Genomic DNA, 25461 nt, shown 5'->3' with positions numbered 1-25461 from the left:
CAACAAGAATACAAGAACACGATCGGAGTTGTAAAGTGTAGGAAAGGTAAGTCAGGAAAAGTGCGGCCAACGCCACACGCGGTTGTCTTTACACACCAAACCAGGTGCTCATTTAGAGGCTGAGTCCACTTAGGGGAGGACCAGGACTGGTTCAGATAATCGTCACTGGTGTTGGCCGCAAAGGGGGAATCAAACTGGGGTTTAAGGGTTCGTAGCGCCGCGCGCTAACCGCTGCACCGCCGCTCCCCAAAAAGGACCCCCACCCCACTTCGTGGGACAAGCGCTCGGAAATAAACATAAGAGAGACGTACGGATAACCGGTTCAACGAATGGATGGAGGAGCAAATACGAAGCACGGATGGAGAGATGAAAGAACGGACCAATGGACGGACTGAGAGAAAGGATAAAACGCGCTACACCGCAGTTAACACATTCCTGCGGAGGGAGCTGGTAGGAACGTTGAGTTGCTCGGTCAATGGCCAGGGTCAACGGCGGCGTGGTGTATTCCGCAAATATGGCCGACTGTGAGGGCGGGCACAAGCCGGCGTGAGCAGGTTAAACGTTCAGTTTTATAAGGACACCACGGGGTGACCAGCCCCTCCCCACCCGGCCCCACCCCTCCCAGCCCCACCCAGCCCCACCCTCCCCACCCAGCCCCTCCCCACCCTCCCCACCCAGCCCCACCCCTCCCATTTTTGGATGCACGACGGACGGACGGACACAATAATCCCCTGTGGGCTGGTGTAACCAGGAGGTTCTTACCAGTATCAGACGTCAACACTGGACTAGAAAACTAATGGACTCGATAAACACTGGACTAGACGAGCACATATGCCAGTCACAGACATATAATTGACCATTCAGTGAAGGATCCGGCAAAAATGGAACGATGGCCACCCCACACACGCATCCAAACTAAAGACAGAAAACCCCCTGGAGCCCACGCACGCTGGTCGGGCAAGTACTGTCAGCGATCACCTATGAAGGCCGCAACAGAGGATCGGGAAGGTCCTCTTCTTGGTTCTTTCGGTAAAGTCACGTAGAAGGGAAATAATAAAATAAGAAAGACAGCATTCAGACGCTGTCTTTCTGACAGACCTGTTTCTTCACCTGAGGACGGCTGCTTGCGTTGTGGCCGAAACGTCGTGAGAATTATTTTATCATGTTTTTTATTATTTTATTATTTCCCTTCTACGTGACTTTACCGAAAGAACCAAGAAGATGAATCCCTGCAGTCACGAAAGCTTTAAATCGAAATTTAAGATCGGGAAAGTGTTTGGGGCAGGCACCATGCCTGCTGCGTTCATGCCCCTATGTTGTCGATGTTAGCACACCGCACAAAGTGTGATTAATTTGTACGGTTGAGTTAACCTAGAGGAGGCCCCAGGACCGGTTCCATATATCTGAAATCGGCGTGCTCACTTCTCACACGCATCAACACGCACACGCACAACGCGGGAGGTTGTTCTTTTCTCACGCCACACCTTGTACCCGTCTTAAGGCGGAGTTGACCAAGAGGATCGGTTCAGATTTTCGTCGCCGATGCTGCGCCGTGAACGGGAATCAGATTCGGGTGGGCGGGTGGGTTCGTAGCGAGGTGCGCTGACCACTGCACCACCGCTCCTCATTGACACACAGGCATACAAATACAAAAGCAAAGATCCCCCTTGTAACCATCAACGGACCATTGGGGCAAGTGCTGCTAGCCAGCACCAATGAAGGCTGGCTTGGCACACGAGGGATGGGTGGCCAACACCACTCCCGGCCGCCTTTGTCTCCCCCAGTTCTGACGTTTACACACCAAACATTCGCCGCTGTATTTGACTGTGAGCGGGAATCGAACGATGGTAGCCGGGTTCGTATCGCAGTGCCCGAACCACTACGCCACCGCCCCACCACCCTTACACACACACACAACGACAACAACAACACCGACAATTCGCCACTAAATGAAGGTGACGTCACCAAGGCACCTGTGCACTTTGAGGCCACGTGACGTGTGCAAGGCTCCCTGGCAGGAGGTCACGGGATGGACCCAGGTGCCATGGGCTTGACTGACTGAGATGACCGGCAGATGGACCGGCCGTGACCCCCCCACTGTGCCAACTCGCCGTGTTTTATCCGCCCGCGGGGCTCCGCTCGGTGTTGTTGGACGGCGACTGCCTCCAACTGCCCAGTGGACACAGACACACGCAGCATAGCACACACGCTGCTGCGTGTGAACGTCATGTGTGTTTTATGTCTTCCCGTCACCCCGTCGCCCACCGCCCGTCTGTCTCCCTGCGATGTTTGCTTGTGTTGCGTCGGCGCCAGGACAGAGTCCCAAACAAACACGGCACTGCGCAGCGCGCGGCTTCCCCCAGCCAACTCACCCCGGGGGGGGGGCATCTCTTGTGGATATCTGGGCCCAAGCCTGTGGAAGCCCCCACCCACCCCCCTGTCCCCCACCCCCGGTCCCCCCACCCCCCTGTCCCCCACCCCCCTGTCCCCCACCCCCTGTCCCCCCCACCGCCCTGTGCCCCACCCCCACCCCCTGTCCCCCCACCCCCCTATTCCCCACCCCCTGTCCTCTCACCCCCTGTCCCCCACCCCCTGTCCCCCCACCGCCCTGTCCCCTCACCCCCTGTCCCCCACCCCCCGCCCCCTGTCTCTCAACCCCCTGCCACCTGTACCCCCACGACCTCCTGCACACCAGGCGAGCGAGTCAACATCTCACCACATCTCACCACGTGACGCCTGACGCGGCAGGAGATGGCAGCACAGCAAGTGGGTCGCTGCGAGTGTTCTCACTTTTTTTTTCTTTGCTTCATTGCTGTGTTTCATTTGGTTCGTTTTGTCTTTTGTCGTTTCAGTGACCTAAGTGACTCTCGCAAATGAAGCCTCCTACATTCTCACCGCCTGCTTAAACAAAATAAACTTGAAACTATCCCGAGTAAAAAAACTAAAATGTGGATGAAAAGAATAATGAGCCGAATGTGAAGCAACTTCTGAATAAACACCTCTCCGTACCATAACAGTAATGGGGAGGGGCGGGGGGTGAGGGGGTGCTTGACCATACTTCCCCACGCTGGTCAACGCCGGATCGGCGAACAAGGGCGACGAATAACCGGTTCAGATACCGCTCGCCGCTGCCATAAGCCGTGGCCTGGAATCGAACTCAGGTGCCCGGGATCCCACCATCATCCACTTGGCTCAAAGCTCACTTCATATAAAACCACTGGATTTCCTGACCCCCCCCCATCCATCGCCTGCACCGACCATCGCATCTGCTCGCACGATCGCGACCATCATCGCACGTCCACGGCGCGTCACGACCGCGTGCGCCTGAGAGCCGCGACGAGGCACTTCGGAGGCCCGAGCAATAAAACGCCCAAAGCGAAACAATAACAAGGCCCCCAAAGGTGACTCAAAAATGTTCCTCCCAGCGGTGTGCGATTCTGAATACGAGCCAAGTAGAGGAGGGGGGGAGAGGGACACGGCCTATTGGTTCGGAGGGCTCGTGATGGCCCGCGTTGGAGCAACCGAGCCAACGCTGCCGAGGGAGCCTGGGTTCGAGCCCTGGCTGTGAAAAGCACGCTTTCATAACCGGCAAAGTCATCCGATTGTCACCGGCTTTCATCTCTCGATGGGCGTGCGTGCATGCTTCAAATGCAGCGAGTTGGCACAGTAGGGGGGATACAGCTGCTGGTGCATCTAGCGGTCATCTGAGTCAGCCAACCCATGGCACCTGCTGGGCCTTCCTGTCAGCAGCGAGTCTTCGACACTTCACGTGGTGGCCTCAAAGTGCACCTGGCCTGGCACAGGCGCCGTGGTGACGTCACCGTCACTTTGTGGCGAATGGCTGGGTATTGATAATGGAGTGTGTCTAAATGCGTATCTGCGTCTGTGTGTACGTGTGTGTACGTGTGTGTATGTAGTTGTCACACACACACGCGCACGCGTCGTGTGTGAGAAGCGGTGACGATTATCTGAACCGGTCCTGGGCCTCCCCAAGGTCGACTCAGCCTCAAATTAGCACCTGGTGCGGTGTGTAAACATCGCCACTGGGGAGACAAAGGCGGTCGGGCGTGGTGTTGGCCACCCACCCCCTCGTGTGCCGTGCAGGCCTTCAGAAGTGCTCGCTAACAGCACTTGCCCCAACAGTGTGGTGTTCAAGGCTATACGGGGGGTCTTTGTCTTTAGTGCGCGTGCGTGTGTGTATCTCGGTACCTGCGAGGCGTTTTGCCCGAACACGAAAGCCGTGAGGTCACCGCAGTTGTAGTGCTGGATGAGCTGCTCCGTGCTCGGAGTGGGGGGCTCCTCCCAGGGGCCCCCCACTCCTCCCCGCGCTTCCCAAAGGCCCCGTACGCTCTCGTGCTGCGACAGCGACTGATTGAGTGCAAACACCACCTGCTCACGCGCAGAGGTGGGGCAAAACGCAAATGACAAAAAAAAAACAACTTTGCTTTTTGTTTTACAGCAATTACCATGGTCGGGATCGAACCCACGAGGTGCTGTATACCGGGCGATGGAGTTAACATCTCGCAATTCTGGCTCCCATTTACATTTAAACAAACGTAATTAAATTTGTAATGTGTACGTTGGTATGTGAATGTGCGCCACGGTGGCTAGATGTTAACTCCCTCGCCTGGTATACAGGAGGTCGTGGGTTCGATCCCGACCCTGACGCCTGCTGCTGTATATTTGGAGTTTGGACGTTCTCCCCGTGGTCGCGTCGATTTTTCTCCGGCTCCTGCGGTTTCCCCCCCTCCACATTTAGAATCACTATCACGCATTTAGAGTATTTGGCTGCTTTACATTTCCACTTTGTGAACCACTTCGTTGAGTTATCAATTGTTGGCCTTAGTTGGTCAAATAAAAGAAAACACGTTTGAAATAGTTTTAGTTTACAATTTAAATGACTTGCGTGCCGCGTAAGGCACACAGTGGCCTTGCAGAGAGGTTCACGAATTTGGAGCCAGCAGCCGCCCTGGTTAATACTGCACGGCGGGCGTTGATAGAATCCCATGATGTCATTGGCGAGAGTTGGGCCATGAGCGTGCCTGCGTCGCGGTCCAATATTGGCCAAATTCGAAAAACAAAATCATCCCCTCAATATGAAAAAATTAACCCGTAAAAACAAAGTTTTTCACTATAAATCCTTTATATGCGTGTTCAATGGGCCACAACCCAGCCCACATTGGTCTTTGAAACGAGCAGCTAGAGTCCTCTCGTCCTCTGGCTTGAGATGGCTGCCACCTATGGGTCAGATGATTGCCTGCCACCATTAAGCAATTGGTAATTAAATATAATAAAAAGAAATGTTCCTAAAAGTGTAAAATTTTTGAAAAAATTTTTGCACGAAAATAAATTGTCACGTCTGTGTGCAAAATGTCAGCTCGATTGGATCACGGGAAGTGGGTTAAAAAACGACTGAAAGATTTGCACGGTCGTAAGCGCGCAAGCAAGCAAGCAAGTGAACTTAATATAAAGGATTTTAAAACTATCGAACACAGAGCAATCATGCCCCCTTCCCCTAGGGCGAAAACTTGGCGAGACCCTCGTGACAAATTCTCGATACCTCAGCGAGGGATCTTCCAGCCGCGGCGATGACGAACTGCAATATGCCCCTGCTTGACTTAGCCGATGTGTGACTTTGTATGTGAGCGACCACCATGGCTTTGCCAGGTGTTGTAGATGTGGGGGGTGAGTGTCACCCCCTGCTATGCCGTGATGGGCTTTCTCTGGTTTCCTACAACGAGAAGCCGACCTGACAATACCATGGCATTCATGGCCAGACATCGCAACGTAGCAGCACCCTCCTGGAAATGAGTCTTGAGGCTCTGAAGCTCTCCAGGCGGGTGAAGTGACCAGCATTATTCTGAAATGTGAAGGTACTGCATATTCTGAACAAAACAATGTTACTTTTTTTTAAACATGATGGTTCGTGCATGGAACTTGATTAACCTCTATATAAATTTATGTAATTTTTTTTGATAAAGAAACGGGTAATTTATAGGACGAATGATTCCGTTTAAGGATCAGATCGTACATCTCCTGAACTCAACGGACAATTTTTCACGTGGATCATTAATATCTGGAACTTGATTGGCAATTATTTTAAACCTAATGGCTAGTTTCTGCAGCTTTGTCACGAACTCGTGGAGACTGATGGATACATTTCGATACCTCATTGGGGATTCATTAAACTTAAAATATGTTCCTCCACACAATATAAGAGTATTTTTTGACACATCACATCAGTCACAATGCCTTCGGGGAAGTGCACAATATCTGCAGAGTTGGTGCAAAAGACGTTAAACTCTGGACCGATTTTGTCAGCCAGTATTTATATTCTTGGTTCTTTCGGTAAAGTCACGTAGAAGGGAAATAATAAAATAATACAAATATAAAATAATAATACAAATATAAAACAATGCTTTATATTTATATTATTTTATTATTTCCCTTCTACGTGACTTTACCGAACGAACCAAGAATATGAATCCTTGCAGTCACGAAAGCTTTCAATCAAAAGCCAGTATTTAACCAAACGCCTTGCCTATTAATTTCGGAAACATGTTTACAATCCAAAAGGCATTCATATATATTTTATATATAACTTAGATATTTTTTATGGAACTTTCTAAGTAGTTTATGGAACTTTTGGGGGGGGGATTCTGTTTCTAAATTACGTTCCAATTGTGTCATGCCACGTGACGAAGATAGCTCCGCTCCAATCGCTGCAGCTCACGGTGCACCACGCCGTGTCACGTGGCCACCTCGGACGATGACGTCACTGAACCACTTGCGAGTGCCTTAGGTTGGCCTCTTCGTCCGCGCTCCGGGTACGACCTTGAACAAATATGTTCTGGCTACAAATGTTCGTCGTCAATAAAATATGTTTTTATTCTCAGAGATGACATTTGGCCAACTTTAGTGAACCACCAAATTTCAAGCTGTGAATTCTTGATGCGATCCTTAGTTTCTGCATATGCGTCGCCAATTTTTTTCTCGGCGAACAGATAATGTCTGAAACATCGTCGGTAATGTGCACTACATGGTCGGCAATTTTATTAAATGTAATGGGTGATGTATAGAAGTCAAATAATAATTAGTATTATTACTACCACAGACTAATTTTTGAATAATTTCAAGTTCTGCGTTGTATGTTTTCATATTAAGACCTTTTCAGCCAATTCATGAGTGTTTAAACACGCAACTATATACACTCTTTTATGAAGTTGTCTTATAATAATTTAAAATATTCACTGGAAAGCGTTCTTTCGAAGAGAGAGAGTACGACTCAGAGCCGCGATGAACCACATGCAAGTGGGAAGGCAGCCACACGAAAAGCTGATACCAGCAATTGCCCAAGCTCTACGGTTTTCTATATATGAAGGTGTTATCCGCCTAAGCCTTTGTGATGACGTACGTGTAAGTCATCAGAACGGAACCAGAAGAAAAACTCAAGTAGAATCACTTTATTGGTACCAAGGCTTCCACAAGGCCACGCGGGAGGGCATGTGGCACAGTTTGGTGCCAGCTATCGTAGAGTGCGGTCGTGCCGCTACAGTTCTCTGCGGTGAGTACAACATATTTAAAAACAACGCCGCTAAGCTTCTCTCTCAATACATTTAACACTGAACCCGCTTGAGATTCAGCGGTGAACGAGACGCCACCCTGCAACTTGCAGTCGTCTTGGAAACGGGAAAGGGTTAATGAGTGTTTATACATGTGGGAGAGAATCAGAGGGCATGGAAATAACCCACAGGGGCAGCACTTTTATCCAATTGAGATGGGGGCAGATGATATTAAGCCACACTCGCTATTTCGTCCGTTCCATGCCAGGGTATGGCTCCTCCTCGATGCCCACGCGTAGAAGGGAGTTTCACAACATTTGTGTGCGGTAATCCATCAACTCTCGCTGCCTCGGCAGCGCTGGGTTACCGGCCAAGTGGATAGCCACCAAAGGTATTTTCGTGAATTTGATCGATAATATCTGAAACTTGCTGAGATTGTTTTTTTTTTACTTGCCGAATGATGATGATATCCGAAGCATAATCAATAATGTATTGGGTACGATGAATAATCCACCCAACTTGGCGGAAAAAATATGGACTTTAATGACCAGTTTTTTTATGGTGTGATCATTAATTTCTTAAAACTGATCAGCAATTTGTAGAATTCGTGGAGTAACTTCTGAAAATTCACAAGTGATATATGGGAAAAGAGATGCATCATTTATAAAATTGAACGCCTAATTTACAGATAGTTAATTATCATCATCATCATCAGCCATGGCCAATCCACTGCTGGATGAAGGCCTTCCGCAAGCCGCCCCACTACCTCTCGCGATCCTGCGGATGTGACAATCCGCCGGGCACGTGACCGCCGGGCACCTCGGGAACTTGAGCGATAATTTATGGAACTTTAAGGCTAATGCGTGGAACCGCACGGGAAATTTATGGGACGTGATGGGAAATGGCTGGAACTTGATAGGCAATCGCTTTGTTGTAACACTCCAGGCGGAACGGCTCCCTGTAGGACGGGAGGGGGGCGCATGGGGAGTGAGGCGAAGGGGCGAAAGGGGGAGGCCGGTGGTGGGGTGGGGAGAGAGAGGGAGATTGAAAGGAGAGGCAGGGCAGGCTGGAGGTCAGGGTTGCGCGTTTGAAGTCGGGAGCAGATGGCTCTTCGAAGCCTTTGAGTGCGGTTACTATGGAGCTCAAAGGGAGGGGAGAGAAAGGGAGAGAAAGGGAGAGAGGCAACGGGAGAGGCGGCGGGTAGCGGCGCGCGACACGTTGGGAGAGCCCGCAGGGGCGGATGGGGCGGACGCGCGGGGCCGGAGAGATGGACACGCACGTGGGCAAATGGAATGGACGAGGGCTACGGATGAGCAGACGGACGGACGCGCAGGCGGACAGAGCAAGAGACAAATGGACAGACGACAGACAGACATTCCAACAGAGGGATGGAGGAAAGGTTGATGATCAGGCAGACACACGCAACAAGCCGGTGTGGACAAACGTATCAACGGACAGACTTGCAGAAACACGGATGTATTAACTGATTGATGGCTTTACGGTCGGATAGATAAACAGGTAGGAAAAACGTGCATGCACACACAGAATACATTGATGGACAATTGAGTGGAAAGGTAGCTGGATAGATGGACGTGGAAGTATAGACAAACACACATGCACACACTTACATGAAAGCGACAATAAATACAAGAATAATTGGACAGGAAGAATGACGAGCCTGGGAGCGATAGCGCACGAGAGAGAGAGAGAGCAGCAGTGTCAAGGGTTACAGAGAATGTCAGAGAGATATGGGGACACACACACTCGGGGTGCGCGCGTGAGAGAGATACAGAGAGAGAGAGCGAGAGTGGGAGACGCGCGGTACAACTTGGGCAAGATTAACACCTAAACGATGTCTAAACAACGTCTAAACGGCGCCTCGATGCGAGACCCCCCCACGCACACAATGCCACGATGCGTCGAGATTCACAGCGCTTCGCCATGACCCTCAATCGACCCGTTCACTCCAACGCGTGAGCGCAACCTCAACCAAAATGCGTTTTTTTTAGAGACAAAGTTAGTTCTGGTTCTTTCGGAAAAGTCGCGTAGGTAGAAAAAAAAATAGATCACGAAGTTTCGATCGCAACAGCAAGCGACCGACTGAATTCGTTACGGTCGCTTGTGTTGCGATCGAAACGTCGTGATCTATTGTTTTTTTTTCTTCTACCCACGTGACTTTACCGAAAGAACCAAAGAGCATGGATTCTTGCAGTCACGAAAGCTTCAAATCAAGATACAACTGAATCCGTTACATGTGGGGTTGGTTTTTGTTATGGGTCGTTCTTTTTTTTGTTTGTTCAGGTACGGTGGGCATACGTTTGTATTTTATCGATGAAGGCGCAACACAAGCGTCCGTCATCTGGTGGTAAAGCATGGCCTACTGCTAATCAGCAGACTGTTTGCATCAGCAGTAGGCCATGCGCCCGAAACGTCGTGATTTAATTTAGTTATTTTCATTTGTATTATTGATTTTTTTTACCTACGTGACTTTACCGAAAAAACTAAAGAGTATGAATCTTTGCAGTCACGAAAGCTTCAAATCTGGAACAGGCGAAGAGTTGACGCGCGTCCTTGGGAAAGGAGGGGGGCTTTAGCGAGCGCCCTATGAAGCATCCCGGGAGTGTGATCTTGTTTAAAGAAGGGGGGGGGGGTATAAAACTATCTTCTTTTCTCGACAAACGAATTCGTAACTTGCATGGTTTTTTTGTTTGTTAGGTATGCGTTGGTGTTTTATCGATGAGGGCGTGCGGGCACGGCACGTACGCATAGACACGGTAGGCAAGGACACGGTACGCATGGACACGGCACGATACGCGTGGACATTGTACCCATGGACACGGTACGCATGGACACGGAGAATAGACGAAGACTTTGACGTTTGTCCTTGGGTAAGAAAGGAGACGTTAGCGAGCGCCTATTAAGCATCGCCGGAGTGCGATGTTGTTTAACAGAAGCGGGGGGGTGGCTAAATTAAATACAGAAACCTCGTGGGTGGGGCTGGAGGGAGTGTGGCGCAGTCAATGTTACACAAACGTAAAGCAAATGTTTAACGCGAATGAGAATGAGTAACGACGCATTCTCGCTTTTGGTGTTGACTAATGCACCTGTGGGTTTTTTTTTACTTTCCAATAATAAGAGGGGAAGGGGGGGCTCAAGCCCCCCCCCCCCCGCTCCCCCCCCCCCCCTGTGAACAGGGTCATTGATGAATGGAACAAAAACTGGAAAGTGGGCAAAGAAGCGTGGAGGGATGCACGCTGGGAAGGACACGGAGAGACAGGGAGATGAACGCTTGGATTATAGAACAAATACGAGTTCGGAGACGTGAGTATAATTTATTGACTGTTACTAAAAAAAAATGTGCGCGCGCTTGGATAGGACACGTCATGGCTAAAACGGGATGATAGTCGCTTGGGTGAGGCTAGCGACGGAGTGGCAGTCAAAGGAGGTTTCAGTGTAGCACGGAGATGGGAGCGTGGTGGCTCGGGCAGAGCTTCGTGGCCGGATTGACCATTGGCTGATGGCGATGGTGGCTTTGCTGGGCTTGGGTGCGTGGAAGGTTTGTGGGAAGAGCTGGGGGAGGGGGGGGGTTGGTTGGGAGAGTGGGAATTACGTGGTTTTGGAAATGACTGGGAGGGCATGAGGAGGAGGAGGCATTAGATTTACAGTTGCTTAAATCTTTTTCCAATAACATTGACTTTTCAAAAGTGTGAGGACACACATACACGCGCACGCATGGATTTAACTGCCGACTTTAGTCACAAGTCCAGGAACACTATAAAAACAACAGTGCGTTCGTCCACGCGTGAAAATAGTTTTACGCGCGCGTGGACGTGCATACGTGTGCATGCGTTAGCGGTGCCATTGCCTCAACACATTGCACTACGATGCAGGCCACCTGAGTTCGATTCCTGGCCATGATGCACATCAATGTGTATATGCCAGTGTGGTGAAATGTTAACTACCTCGCCAGGTATACAGGAGGTCGACCTTAACGCCTGTATATTTGGAGTTTGTGTGTTTTCCTCGTGGTCGCGTGGATTTTTCTCGGAGTCCTCCTTGTTTTACCCCTCCACATTTATAATCAACATGCGTTTATAGGATTTGGCTGCTATACATTTTGATTCCACACGATGATAATCCACTTCGTGGAGCTTATCATTTGTGACCAGGTGAAAAAAGAGCTACATAGCTCAGTGGGCCTTACCTCGTAAAAATAATTGTTTAAAATATCAGTGACAATAAGGGCAATTGCCCGAAACGTCGCGTGTAATGTGCATTAAAGGGGCCTTGCCTGAAACTTCGCCTTTGATGTAATGTCCTTTTAAGGGCACGGTGGTTACTGACGAATATGCCGAGACTTCTGTTATGTGTTAATGGACCACTGCCAATGCCGCATCACCAAGTATCTGAGACTGCCATAGGTCCCCTCTAGGTCAACTCGGCCTTAAATTAGTACCTTGGTATATTGTGCAAGCATCGGCAACAGCAGACACTTAAGGCAGCCCAGTAAAGTATTGGCCACACCACCCCTTCGCGTGCTCCGCCGGGCTTAATAGGTGCTCGCTAACGGAACTTTGCCCAACAGCCCGTGAAAGGCTACGCGGGGGATCTTTGTCTGTCTATCTGTCTGTGGGCAGCGGTGGCGCACGCTTCGCTACGAACCCCGGTGACCCAAGTTCGATTCTCATTCACGACCAACACCAATGACGATTATATTACCCAGTCCTGGGCCTCACCTAAGTCGACTCAGCCTGAAATTAGTTCTTTGTGAGCTGTGTTAATATAATAGGTTCTTCGCTGACAGCACTTGCCCTAAAAGTATGTTAAGGCTAGACGGGTGATCTTTGTCTTTGGTATGTGCGTGGTGGTTGTTTGTTTGTACGGTAGTGGTGTGTGCGTGTGCGGTAGTGGTGTGTGCGGTGGTGGTGTGTCGGGGCACAGCTGGTGCATCTGCGAGTCATCTCAGTCAGTCGACCCATGGCACCTGGGTCTGTCCCAAGACCTACTGCCAAGCGGGTGTTCGACACTTCACGTGACCTTAAAGTGCACGTAGCCTGGCACAAGCGCCGTGGTTAAGTCACCGCCACTTAGTTGCGAATGGCGGTTCTTGTTGGTGTGTGTGATTGTGGTGCAAACAACCGTGTGACTAAACTTACGGTTATCAGATGTATTTATATTGAGAGTATTTCATTAATTGTAATCATTATTTAGCGTATTTAATCCAGGAAAGCCTCAGTGAGTCTCAAAACTCTTGTTCAAGAGGATCCTGCCAGGTTTTCACAATCGGAGGCGATGCTGCTGTGTGATCCCAATCGAGAAATGTGCAGATAACATGTTTTAGCATTGGGATATTTGCCCAATACCGGTCACATTGTGTGTTTGTAAGCTAACCCATCTTTGATGAGGACGCGCAGATGACTGCGACGTCAAATGCCGAGGTGCGACGCATTCCCGAAAACCCAGAGTTCGAAATTAAGCCGAGTCATCAATAACTTTAACAACAACAACAAAAAATCTGGTTCTCTAGTTAATTTCTCTTAATCTCAGCTCTGAGATGTTCAAACGTTGCTCTGACTGTGACGCGACGAAGATTACTGTCGCGTGCAGAGCGAGTAGAGAAAAGTGCTTGCTAGAGGTCATGTGAAGTGGTCTCAGAGGTCACTCTGTGACATATGCTTCAGTGGGGTCGAAGGGTTGCAGTGAACTGTGAGAGATCCTAGGAGATGCGTAGTCTCGAAACAAAGCACAATTGGGATAAAATGTATTTTTTTAAATATAGAAATGAGAATGAGTTACTTGCCATAATGATAACCGGACAAATTGGTCAAAGTGTCGGCCAAAAACTTTAGAAATCGGACCAGCAAAGGACGGGTCCCAAACTAGATTTGAAGCTTTCGTGACTGCAATGATTCATTCTCTTAGGTTTTTTTCGGTAAAGTCACGTAGGTAAAAAATAAATAATAATAATAAATAATAATAAAAATAGAAGAAATAATAGAAATAAAAAATATATATAATACAAATAAAATGCTATCTTTTCTATTATTTTTATTATTTATTTTTTACCTACGTGACTTTACCGAAAAAACCTAAGAGTATGGGTCCCAAACTGTCCTGGGCCACCCCCAGGTCGCCTCAGCCTTTACGCTGCTGCACTGTAATTATAATGGGTGGTCGTTGTGTGCGTGCACGTGCGTTGACTGTGGATGTATCCAGTTAGCGAAGTTTGGGAAAAGCAGGAAATGAGAGTATGGAGAGAGAGAGAGAGAGGGGCTGGGACCAAACTGCTTCTGGGTCCAAAAAAGACGGAGGAGGTAACAAAAAAAATTACCACTAAAAAACAGACAGTCTGTAGAGACGGCGCACACACGCATACGCATACTCTGCATACATACTCATGTAAACAAAGACAAAGGTCCCCCGTAAAGCCTTAACATACTGTTGGGCAAGTGCTGTTTGCGAGTAGCACCTATGAAGACCGGAACGGTGTACAGGGGGGTGGGTGGCCAGCACCACGCCCGACCGCCTTTGTCTCCCTAGTCGCGATGTGTACACATCACACCAGGTAGTCATTTGGGGCTGAGTCGACCTAGAGGAGGCCCAGGACCGGTTCAAATAATCGTCATTGGTGTTGGCCTTGAGCGGGAATCGAACTCGGACTGCGCTAACCACTACACCACCGCTCCCCACATACTAATATAAACACACACACACACGCACGTGCACGCATGTACACACTAATACAAAGACGAGACAGAGGTCCCCCGTATAGCCTCAACAGACTGTTGGGGCAAGTGCTGTTAGCGAGTCGCACCGATGAAGGCCGGCGCGGCACACGAGGGGGTGGTGTGGCCGGCACCACGCCCTTGGTCGGGCCGCGGTTAGCGCACCACGACGATGAACCCGGTGAACTTAGTTCAATTTGCCGGTCACGGTCAACATCGCCGCCGAGTGCTCGATCCGAACAACAACTTCCCCTGCGTCTCCTCTCTCGAACAGTTGATTTGGCCCACGCTGCATTGGCAGCGGTGCAGGAGCGCAAATGACAACAACAACAACACATATTTTCCGTGGGCTTCTCTATGTATGTCCTGTGTCTCCCCGATGCTGTGTGTGTGAACATCAGCATTGGGGGAGACAAAGGCGGTGATGCATGGTTCCGGCTGCACCTCCCCCCCACACACACCCTTCGCCACTTCGCGTGAAAACAATTACCGCCTGTCCTGGTTTTTTTCCCCAGGATCGTCCTCTTGTTGAGGAGGCATCTGTTGTCCAGGGAAGGAAGTCCCTAAGTCTTTACAATTCCATTGTTGCTGCGCGTTACGCAATGCAGGTTTTCCCTCGCTTTATGCGGGTTTGGTTTGTGTGATTTCGCGTAAATGCGGCAGATCTATTTCTACCCAGCATTCACTATACCTGTATGCAGCTATGCGGTCGTGTGTGTAGCGGTTAGCGTGCTGCGCTACGAACCTGGCGATCCGATTTCGATTCCCGCTCACAGCCAACACCATTGACAATTATCCGAACCGGTCCTGGGGCATCCCCTATGTCGTCACTGGGGAGACAAAGGCGGCCGGGCGTGGTGCTGGCCACCCGCCCCATTGTGCCCCGTGCCGCCCTTCATAGGTGCTACTCGCTAACAGCACTTTCCCCAACAGTCTGGGGGACATTTGTCTTTGTCTTGAAGGCGCTACTCGGCAAACAGCTGTCTCACGCGCTTTCGCTTTGTGCGCCCCTCTTTTTGGAACGCATCTACTACTGCCGCACACGGAGATGGGGACCTGTAGTAGCAGCAGTAGCAGTAATAATACTAATACTGCAGGTTGCGTTTAAAAGTGCTGCTTTCCTCTTCCGCTATGGTGAGATATTGTTCTTCCCACGACATGTCCCAATTCTATTTTTTTAATCTCAAGACGTGTCCACCCTACAGCACTGGCCATTTCTACAAGATGCAGTAACATGACTTATGAGTGTGTGGGTCTCAGCGTGAGTCTATGTAGGTATATGGGCCTCTTCGTGAGTTTATGGACCATGTAAGTGAATGTGAGTCTATGGGCATCTCTGTGAGTCAATAGGTATCTGTGTACGTCTGTGGGTTCTGCGTGGCAGTCTTTGCATCTCTTTCTTAAGGATAATTGTGCGTGGCTCGAGAAGAGGCACAGAATAGACGTGCAATGTTCAGGGAAAATCTGAGCAGTGAACCCCATTCAATAAATGGATCTATGGGTCTCTTTGAAAGTCTGTGGATCATAAACGCGCATATGATGCACATGCCTCTATGTGAGGCTATGGGCTTATACATTTCCACAAGACAAGCCAGTTCATCATCATTAGACCTCCTTTGCCAGTACCAAAATATAATAATACGGTTTTTCCCCTTTTTCTGGCAACAAAACTGAAACTTTTTTACGAGGATTAATGTCTGCATTAAGCACAATACTTGCAGTCAAAATGCAAACAAAAACACACTGATAATATATATGCATTGTCCTTGAAGCTGATTGGTCCACACCAGAAGCAGCTTTCTTTTGAGCCTCGTCTCAATTGGTGCTCGACCAAACGTCACGGTCGACCCCGTGCAAAAAAGAGCTTCATAGCTCATCGGATTCCTCCGGTACAAATACATATTCTGATTCTGAAATCTGCGCGTTCTATGTGGAAGTCTACGAATCTCTATTCGGACCACGTGCAGCCATGAGGCTTCTGGCTTAGTCGAAGAAGAATACGAATATTTACACCGGTTGGCGCAGCGGATCTTGGAATCGCACGGTGAACGAGCGCGTGTTTGTACGTCGAGTGACAGATTTTGTCGACACACGTTTCTTGACACGTCTAGCCATGAGGCACATGCTAGACAAACACACACGCACGCTGACTCTACACAGAACACAAACACACGCGTACGCGCAATCACGCCGTGCACGCCCAATCCATATATGCGCACACACGTCCTTACATGCGTACACACGCTGTATATACACAACGAGACAAAGATGCCCCGTATAGCCTGAACGGACTGCTGGGGCAAGTGCCGTTAGCGAGCACGTGAGGATGTGGGGTGGCCAGCACCACACCACAAATGGCGATGTTTACACAGCGCACCAGGTACTCATTTGAGGCTGAGTCGACCTAGGAGAGGCCCGTGACCGGCGGTTCAGATCATCGTCACCGGTGTTGGCCGTGAGCGGGAATCGAACTCTGGTCACCGGATTCGTATCGCAGCGGCACTACCGCTCCCCACTGTGTACGCACTCACAAGCACATGCACGCACTTATATGCACGCGCAAATGAAAAGGCAAAGAACCCCCAGATAGACTTCAACAGAGTTGGGGCAAAGTGCTGTTCGGCCAGCAATTTCAAGGCCGGAATGACGCACGCGGTGGGGGGGGGGTTAGTGGCCAGCACCCTGCCTGGCCGCCTTTGTCTCCCCAGTGATGATGTTAACACCTTAGGCCATGCAGTTCTGGGAGACTCAGGACCGGCAGAGATATTCGTCACTGACATTGATCACGAGCAGGAATCCAACTCGCGTCACCAGATTGGCGGTGCAGTGCGCCAACCATTTCGCTACGTTTATACAAACGAAGACGTACACACACAAACACGCGCGAGCCCGTGCGCATAAACACACAGACATGCGCACATAAACACACACGCAACATGTATACACATCCGCACTGATTCACCTAAATACACAAAGACACAAATCCCCCGTGTAGCCTTAAAAGACTGTAGGGGCAAGTGTTGTTCGCGAGCACCTATTCAAGGCCGGCACGGCACATGAGCGAGTGGGTGGCCAGCACCACGCCCGGCCGCATTTGTCTCCCCAGTGGCGATGTTTACACACCGCACCAGGTACTCATTTGAGGCTGAGTCGACCTAGGGGAGGCCCCGGGACCGGTTCAGATAATCGTCACTGGTGTTTGATAATCGTCACTGGTGCTGTTAGCGAGCACACGCAACGACACTAACACACACACAGATTCACACACTCACACGAACAAACACTCACACACACACTAACGCACATTCACACACACTCACACGAGCACACACACACATATTCGCGCACGGCCAAAATCGCTTTGGTATTCTAACCAAGTCAAAACTATTTTATTTCAAAACTTGCTCTCAAAATAAATATTCGATTTTAAAAAAATGTCAGAAATGTAAAAATAATAAACGAATGCAAATTTATTTCAAAATATTTACAGTGGGATTTTTATTTTATTTAATATTATATTCATATCTAAATGGTAATCCTTACAACCATCGTCGCACGGAACAGACTCTTCGTCGCAAAAGCACGTGGTCACCTCACTGACACACCCAGACACACACACACCTGATTCATCTCATAGCTGTCAACCCATCACGCTTTACCCTACACTATGCACTACACTATCATACCCTGTCAACCCATACGGTTTACCCTACACTATACACTACACTACCATACCGTGTCAACCCATCACGGTTTACCCTACACTATACACTACACTACCATACCGTGTCAACTCATCACGGTTTACCCTACACTATACACTCACTATCATACCGTGTCAACCCATCATGGTTTAACCTACACTATACACTACACTACCATACCGTGTCAACCCATCACGGTTTACCCTACACTACACACTACACTATCATACCGTGTCAACCCATCACGGTTTACCCTACACTATACACTACACTATCATACCGTGTCAACCCATACGGTTTACCCTACACTATACACTACACTACCATACCGTGTCAACTCATCACGGTTTACCCTACACTATACACTACACTACCATACCGTGTCAACTCATCACGGTTTACCCTACACTATACACTCACTATCATACCGTGTCAACCCATCATGGTTTAACCTACACTATACACTACACTACCATACCGTGTCAACCCATCACGGTTTACCCTACACTACACACTACACTATCATACCGTGTCAACCCATCACGGTTTACCCTACACTATACACTACACTATCATACCATGTCAACCCACATGGTTTACCCTACACTATACACGACACTACCATACCGTGTCAACCCATCACGGTTTACCCTACACTACACACTACACTATCATACCGTGTCAACCCACACGGTTTACCCTACACTATACACTACACTACCACACCGTGTCAACCCATCACGGTTTAACCTACACTATACACTACACTACCATACCGTGTCAACCCATCACGGTTTACCCTACACTATACACTACACTACCATACCGTGTCAACCCATCACGGTTTACCCTACACTACACACTACACTATCATACGTGTTAACCCACACGGTTTACCCTACACTATACACTACACTATCATACCGTGTCAACCCATCACGGTTTACCCTACACTACATACTACACTACCATACCGTGTCAACCCATCACGGTTTACCCTACACTATAAACTACACTATCATACCGTGTCAACCCATCACGGTTTAACCTACACTATACACTACACTACCATACCATGTCAACCCATCACGGTTTAACCTACACTATACACTACACTATCATACCGTGTCAACCCATCACGGTTTACCCTACACTATACACTGCACTATCATACCGTGTCAACCCATCACGGTTTACCCTACACTATACACTACACTACCATACCGTGTCAACCCATCACGCTTTACCCTACACTATACACTACACTATCATACCGTGCAAACCCATCACGGTTTACCCTACACTATACACTACACTATCATACCGTGTCAACCCATCACGGTTTACCCTACACTATACACTACACTATCATACCGTGTCAACCCATCACGGTTTACCCTACACTATACACTACAATATCATACCGTGTCAACCCATCACGGTTTACCCTACACTATACACTACACTATCATACCGTGTCAACCCATCACGGTTTACCCTACACTATACACTACACTATCATACCGTGCCAACCCATCACGGTTTACCCTACACTACACACTACACTACCATACCGTGTCAACCCATTACGCTTTACCCTACACTATACACTACACTATCATACCGTGCCAACCCATCACGGTTTACCCTACACTATACACTACACTATCATACCGTGTCAACCCATCACGGTTTACCCTACACTACACACTACACTATCATACCGTGCCAACCCATCACAGTTTACCCTACACTATACACTACACTATCATACCGTTTCAACCCATCACGGTTTACCCTGCACTATACACTACACTATCATACCGTGTCAACCCATCACGGTTTACCCTACACTATACACTACACTATCATACCGTGTCAACCCATCACGGTTTACCCTACACTATAAACTACACTATCATACCGTGCCAACCCATCACGGTTTACCCTACACTATACACTACACTATCATACCGTGTCAACCCATCACGGTTTACCCTACACTACACACTACACTATCATACCGTGTCAACCCATCACGGTTTACCCTACACTACACACTGCACTATCATACCGTGTCAACCCATCACGGTTTACCCTACACTACACACCACACTATCATACCGTGTCAACCCATCACGGTTTACCCTACACTATACACTACACTATCATACCGTGTCAACCCATCACGGTTTACCCTACACTACACACTACACTACCATACCGTGTCAACCCATCACGGTTTACCCTACACTACACACTACACTATCATACCGTGTCAACCCATCACGGTTTACCCTACACTACACACTACACTACCATACCGTGTCAACCCATCACGGTTTACCCTACACTATACACTACACTATCATACCGTGTCAACCCATCACGGTTTACCCTACACTACACACTACACTATCATACCGTGTCAACCCATCACGGGTTACCCTACACTACACACTACACTACCATACCGTGTCAACCCATCACGGTTTACCCTACACTATACACTACACTATCATACCGTGTCAACCCATCACGGTTTACCCTACACTATACACTACACTATCATACCGTGTCAACCCATCACGGTTTACCCGACACTATACACTACACTACCATACCGTGCCAACCCATCACGGTTTACCCTACACTACACACTACACTATCATACCGTGTCAACCCATCACGGTTTACCCTGCACTACACACTACACTACCATACCGTGTCAACCCATCACGGTTTACCCTACACTACACACCACACTATCATACCGTGTCAACCCATCACGGTTTACCCTACACTATACACTACACTATCATACCGTGTCAACCCATCACGGTTTACCCTACACTACACACTACACTACCATACCGTGTCAACCCATCACGGTTTACCCTACACTACACACTACACTATCATACCGTGTCAACCCAACACGGTTTACCCTACACTACACACTACACTATCATACCGTGTCAACCCATCACGGTTTACCCTACACTATACACTACACTATCATACCGTGTCAACCCATCACGGTTTACCCGACACTATACACTACACTACCATACCGTGCCAACCCATCACGGTTTACCCTACACTACACACTACACTATCATACCGTGTCAACCCATCACGGTTTACCCTGCACTACACACTACACTACCATACCGTGTCAACCCATCATGGTTTACCCTACACTACACACTACACTACCATACCGTGCCAACCCATCATGGTTTGCCCTACACTACACACTACACTACCATACCGTGCCAACCCATGATGGTTTGCCCTGCACTACACACTACACTACCATACCGTGCCAACCCATGATGGTTTGCCCTGCACTACACACTACACTACCATACCGTGTCAACCCATCACGGTTTACCCTACACTACACACTACACTATCATACCGTGTCAACCCATCAAGGTTTACCCTACACTATACACTACACTACCATACCGTGTCAACCCATCACGGTTTGCCCTGCACTACACACTACACTACCATACCGTGTCAACCCATCACGGTTTACCCTACACTACACACTACACTACCATACCGTGTCAACCCATCACGGTTTGCCCTGCACTACACACTACACTACCATACCGTGTCAACCCATCTCGGTCTACCCTACACTATACACTCACTACCATACCGTGTCAACCCATCACGGTCTACCCTACACTACACACTACACTACCATACCGTGTCAACCCATCAAGGTTTACCCTACACTATACACTACACTATCATACCGTGCCAACCCATCACGGATTACCCTACACTATACACTACACTACCATACCGTGTCAACCCATCACGGTTTACCCTACACTACACACTACACTACCATACCGTGTCAACCCATCACGGTGTACCCTACACTATACACTATAATTTCATACCGTGTCAACCCATCACGGTTTACCCTACACTATACACTACACTATCATACCGTGTCAACCCATCACGGTTTACCCTACACTATACACTCACTATCATACCGTGTCAACCCATCATGGTTTACCCTACACTATACACTATAATATCATACCGTGTCAACCCATCACGGTTTACCCTACACTATACACTACACCATCATACCGTGTCAACCCATCACGGTTTACTCTACACTATACACTACACCATCATACCGTGTCAACCCATCACGGTCTACCCTACACTATACACTCACTACCATACCGTGTCAACCCATCACGGTTTACCCTACACTATACACTACACCATCATACCGTGTCAACCCACCACGGTTTAACCTACACTATACACTACACTACCATACCATGTCAACCCAGCACGGTCTACCCTACACTACACACTACAGGGGCGGTTTCTTCATTAGGGCGATTGGGTGACGCACCACCAATGTGTGAAAGGGACTTTTTCAATCACATTAACAATCTCATTCAACCACAGAGCTATGCTAGCCGTTACTGTGCCTCTGGATATAGTCCAATCAGCGTCATGTCACGTTCTGTGGAGTACCGCCTCTTTTTGGGCGATTTCACTCCGGTTGAGAATAGCCCCATGTGGTCCCATAGACTTACATTCAAATATGTTTTTTTTCGAAGGGCGGGCGCTGAAATGCAATCTCTATGGCTTCCGGGAGGGCTCGCACTAACGTGCTTACGTCATCATACGTAAGCACGTTTCAGTCAACAAAATTACTTGTCGCCATCTAGTGGAATCTTTAAAAAAAGAAACTGAGTGGATTGTAATAATAGTGAGTATAGAAACAAACAAGATGTATTGCAAGATTCACGTTATTTGTCATTAATATTAAAGAAGTGAAGTTGCCTTTACATGCTTAAGCTGTTAATTTATCCATTGCATGGGTGAACTTTATCCTTATCAATCATCCAGACATTTGCCCCCCCTGAGAGATTTTGCAGGAGCCGCCACTGACACACTACACTATCATACCGTGTCAACCCACACGGTCTACCCTACACTATACACTACACTATCATACCGTGTAAACCCATCACGGTTTACCCTACACTATACACTACACTACCATACCGTGTCAACCCACACGGTCTACCCTACACTATACACTACACTACCATACCGTGTCAACCCACACGGTCTACCCTACACTATACACTACACTACCATACCGTGTAAACCCATCACGGTCTACCCTACACTATACACTACACTACCATACCGTGTCAACCCACACGGTCTACCCTACACTATACACTACACTACCATACCGTGTCAACCCATCACGGTTTACCCTACACTATACACTACACTACCATAACGTGTCAACCCATCACGGTTTACCCTACACTATACACTACACTATCATACCGTGTCAACCCACACGGTCTACCCTACACTACACACTACACTATCATACCGTGTCAACCCATCACGGTTTACCCTACACTATACACTACACTATCATACCGTGTCAACCCACACGGTCTACCCTACACTATACACTACACTACCATACCGTGTCAACCCACACTGTCTACCCTACACTACACACTACACTATCATACCGTGTCAACCCATCACGGTCTACCCTACACTATACACTACACTACCATACCGTGTCAACCCACACTGTCTACCCTACACTACACACTACACTATCATACCGTGTCAACCCACACGGTCTACCCTACACTACACACTACACTATCATACCGTGTCAACCCATCACGGTTTACCCTACACTACACACTACACTACCATACCGTGTCAACCCATCACGGTCTACCCTACACTACACTATCATACCGTGTCAACCCATCACGGTCTACCCTACACTACACACTACACTATCATACCGTGTCAACCCATCACGGTTTACCCTACACTATACACTACACTACCATACCGTGTCAACCCACACTGTCTACCCTACACTACACACTACACTATCATACCGTGTCAACCCACACGGTCTACCCTACACTACACACTACACTATCATACCGTGTCAACCCATCACGGTTTACCCTACACTACACTACACACTACACTATCATACTTGTCAACCCACACGCTTTACCGCGTATTCTTAGTACAGGGAAATTGAGTTTTCAGCTCCACACGGCGTACAGCCGTTTCAATATGGCAACATTTTTGTTGTCTATTTGTTTGTGTTTCTCCCCTGTGATGGAGACTTTGTAGGGTGAACGTTGAGATTCATAAGGGGCACGGGGTGGCCAATGAGGTATGAATTGGTCTGTAATAAAGTAGGGCACTGATAAGGGGTTGACAGGGATGCCATCTGGGCATCTGTAAAAAAAAGCGCTTCATAGCTCATCGGATTTCTCAAGTATAAATCAATATTCCGATTCTGATATTCTGAATCGAGACTACTCTGAAACAAATAAAAAACAAATCTGGCACGGGCACGGATGATCTTGGATTGCGTGTTGTTGTTGTTGTTCGGATTCTATCGACAGTGTGACGTCGCTGCCGTGGTTTTCCCGCCAAAAGTGTGCGTCACGTGCTGTCGGGTGAGGTAATTTTGTTGGCACAAAGACAGATGATGCAAATGTCTGAAATTCAGAACACAAAAAACTCGTTGTTTATCTTGCTCCTCATAAGTCACTCTCCCTCCTGTGTGTGTCACTTCTCGCCTCTGTGTGCATGTCACGATCTCTGCTGTGTGTGTGTCACCACCCTCACCTGTGTGTGTGTCACTGCTCACCTGTGTGTGTGTGTGTCACTGCCCACCTGTGTGTGTGTCACCTGTGTGTGTGTCACCTGTGTGTGTGTGTTTCACCTGTGTGTGTGTGTGTGTCACCTGTGTGTGTGTCACCTGTGTGTGTGTGTTTCACCTGTGTGTGTGTGTCACCTGTGTGTGTGTCACCTGTGTGTGTGTGTGTCACCTGTGTGTGTGAGTGTGTGTGTGTCACCACGCCCACCTGTGTGTGTGTGTCACCTGTGTGTGTATGTGTGTGTGTGTCACCTGCGTGTGTGTGTGTTACCTGTGTGTGTGTATCACCTGTGTGTGTGTGTGTCACTGCCCACCTGTGTGTCTGTGTCACCTGTGTGTGTATCTGTGTGTGTCACCTGTGTGTGTATGTGTGTGTGTGTCACCTGCGTGTGTGTGTGTTACCTGTGTGTGTGTGTGTATCACCTGTGTGTGTGTGTATCACCTGTGTGTGTGTGTATCACCTGTGTGTGTGTGTGTCACTGCCCACCTGTGTGTCTGTGTCACCTGTGTGTGTATCTGTGTGTGTCACCTGTGTGTGTATGTGTGTGTGTGTCACCTGTGTGTGTGTGTGTCACCTGTGTGTGTGTCACCTGTGTGTCACCTGTGTGTGTGTCACCTGTGTGTGTGTGTCACCTGTGTGTGTGTGTGTCACCTGTGTGTGTCACCTGTGTGTGTGTGTCACCTGTGTGTGTCACCTGTGTGTGTGTCACCTGTGTGTGTGTGTGTCACCTGTGTGTGTGTGT

General features: G+C 48.6%; 1 protein-coding gene across 2 annotated transcripts in view; it reads right to left on the bottom strand.

Moving 5' to 3' along the window:
- LOC144947731 (metalloprotease TIKI1-like) overlaps positions 1-25461 on the bottom strand; it is a 99601-nt gene that overhangs the window by 64086 nt on the left and 10054 nt on the right. For both annotated transcript variants that reach the window (XM_078877060.1, XM_078877061.1), the window contains exon 6: positions 4210-4389. In XM_078877060.1, coding sequence (XP_078733186.1) covers positions 4210-4389 — 180 coding nt within the window. The remainder of the gene's footprint in view (positions 1-4209; positions 4390-25461) is intronic.

Source organism: Lampetra fluviatilis, chromosome 46 (genome assembly GCF_964198595.1).
Source record: "Lampetra fluviatilis chromosome 46, kcLamFluv1.1, whole genome shotgun sequence".
In the NCBI taxonomy this organism is placed as follows: domain Eukaryota; kingdom Metazoa; phylum Chordata; class Hyperoartia; order Petromyzontiformes; family Petromyzontidae; genus Lampetra; species Lampetra fluviatilis.
Note: the sequence above shows the minus strand (reverse complement) of the source record. Positions and strands in the feature narration are given on the sequence as shown.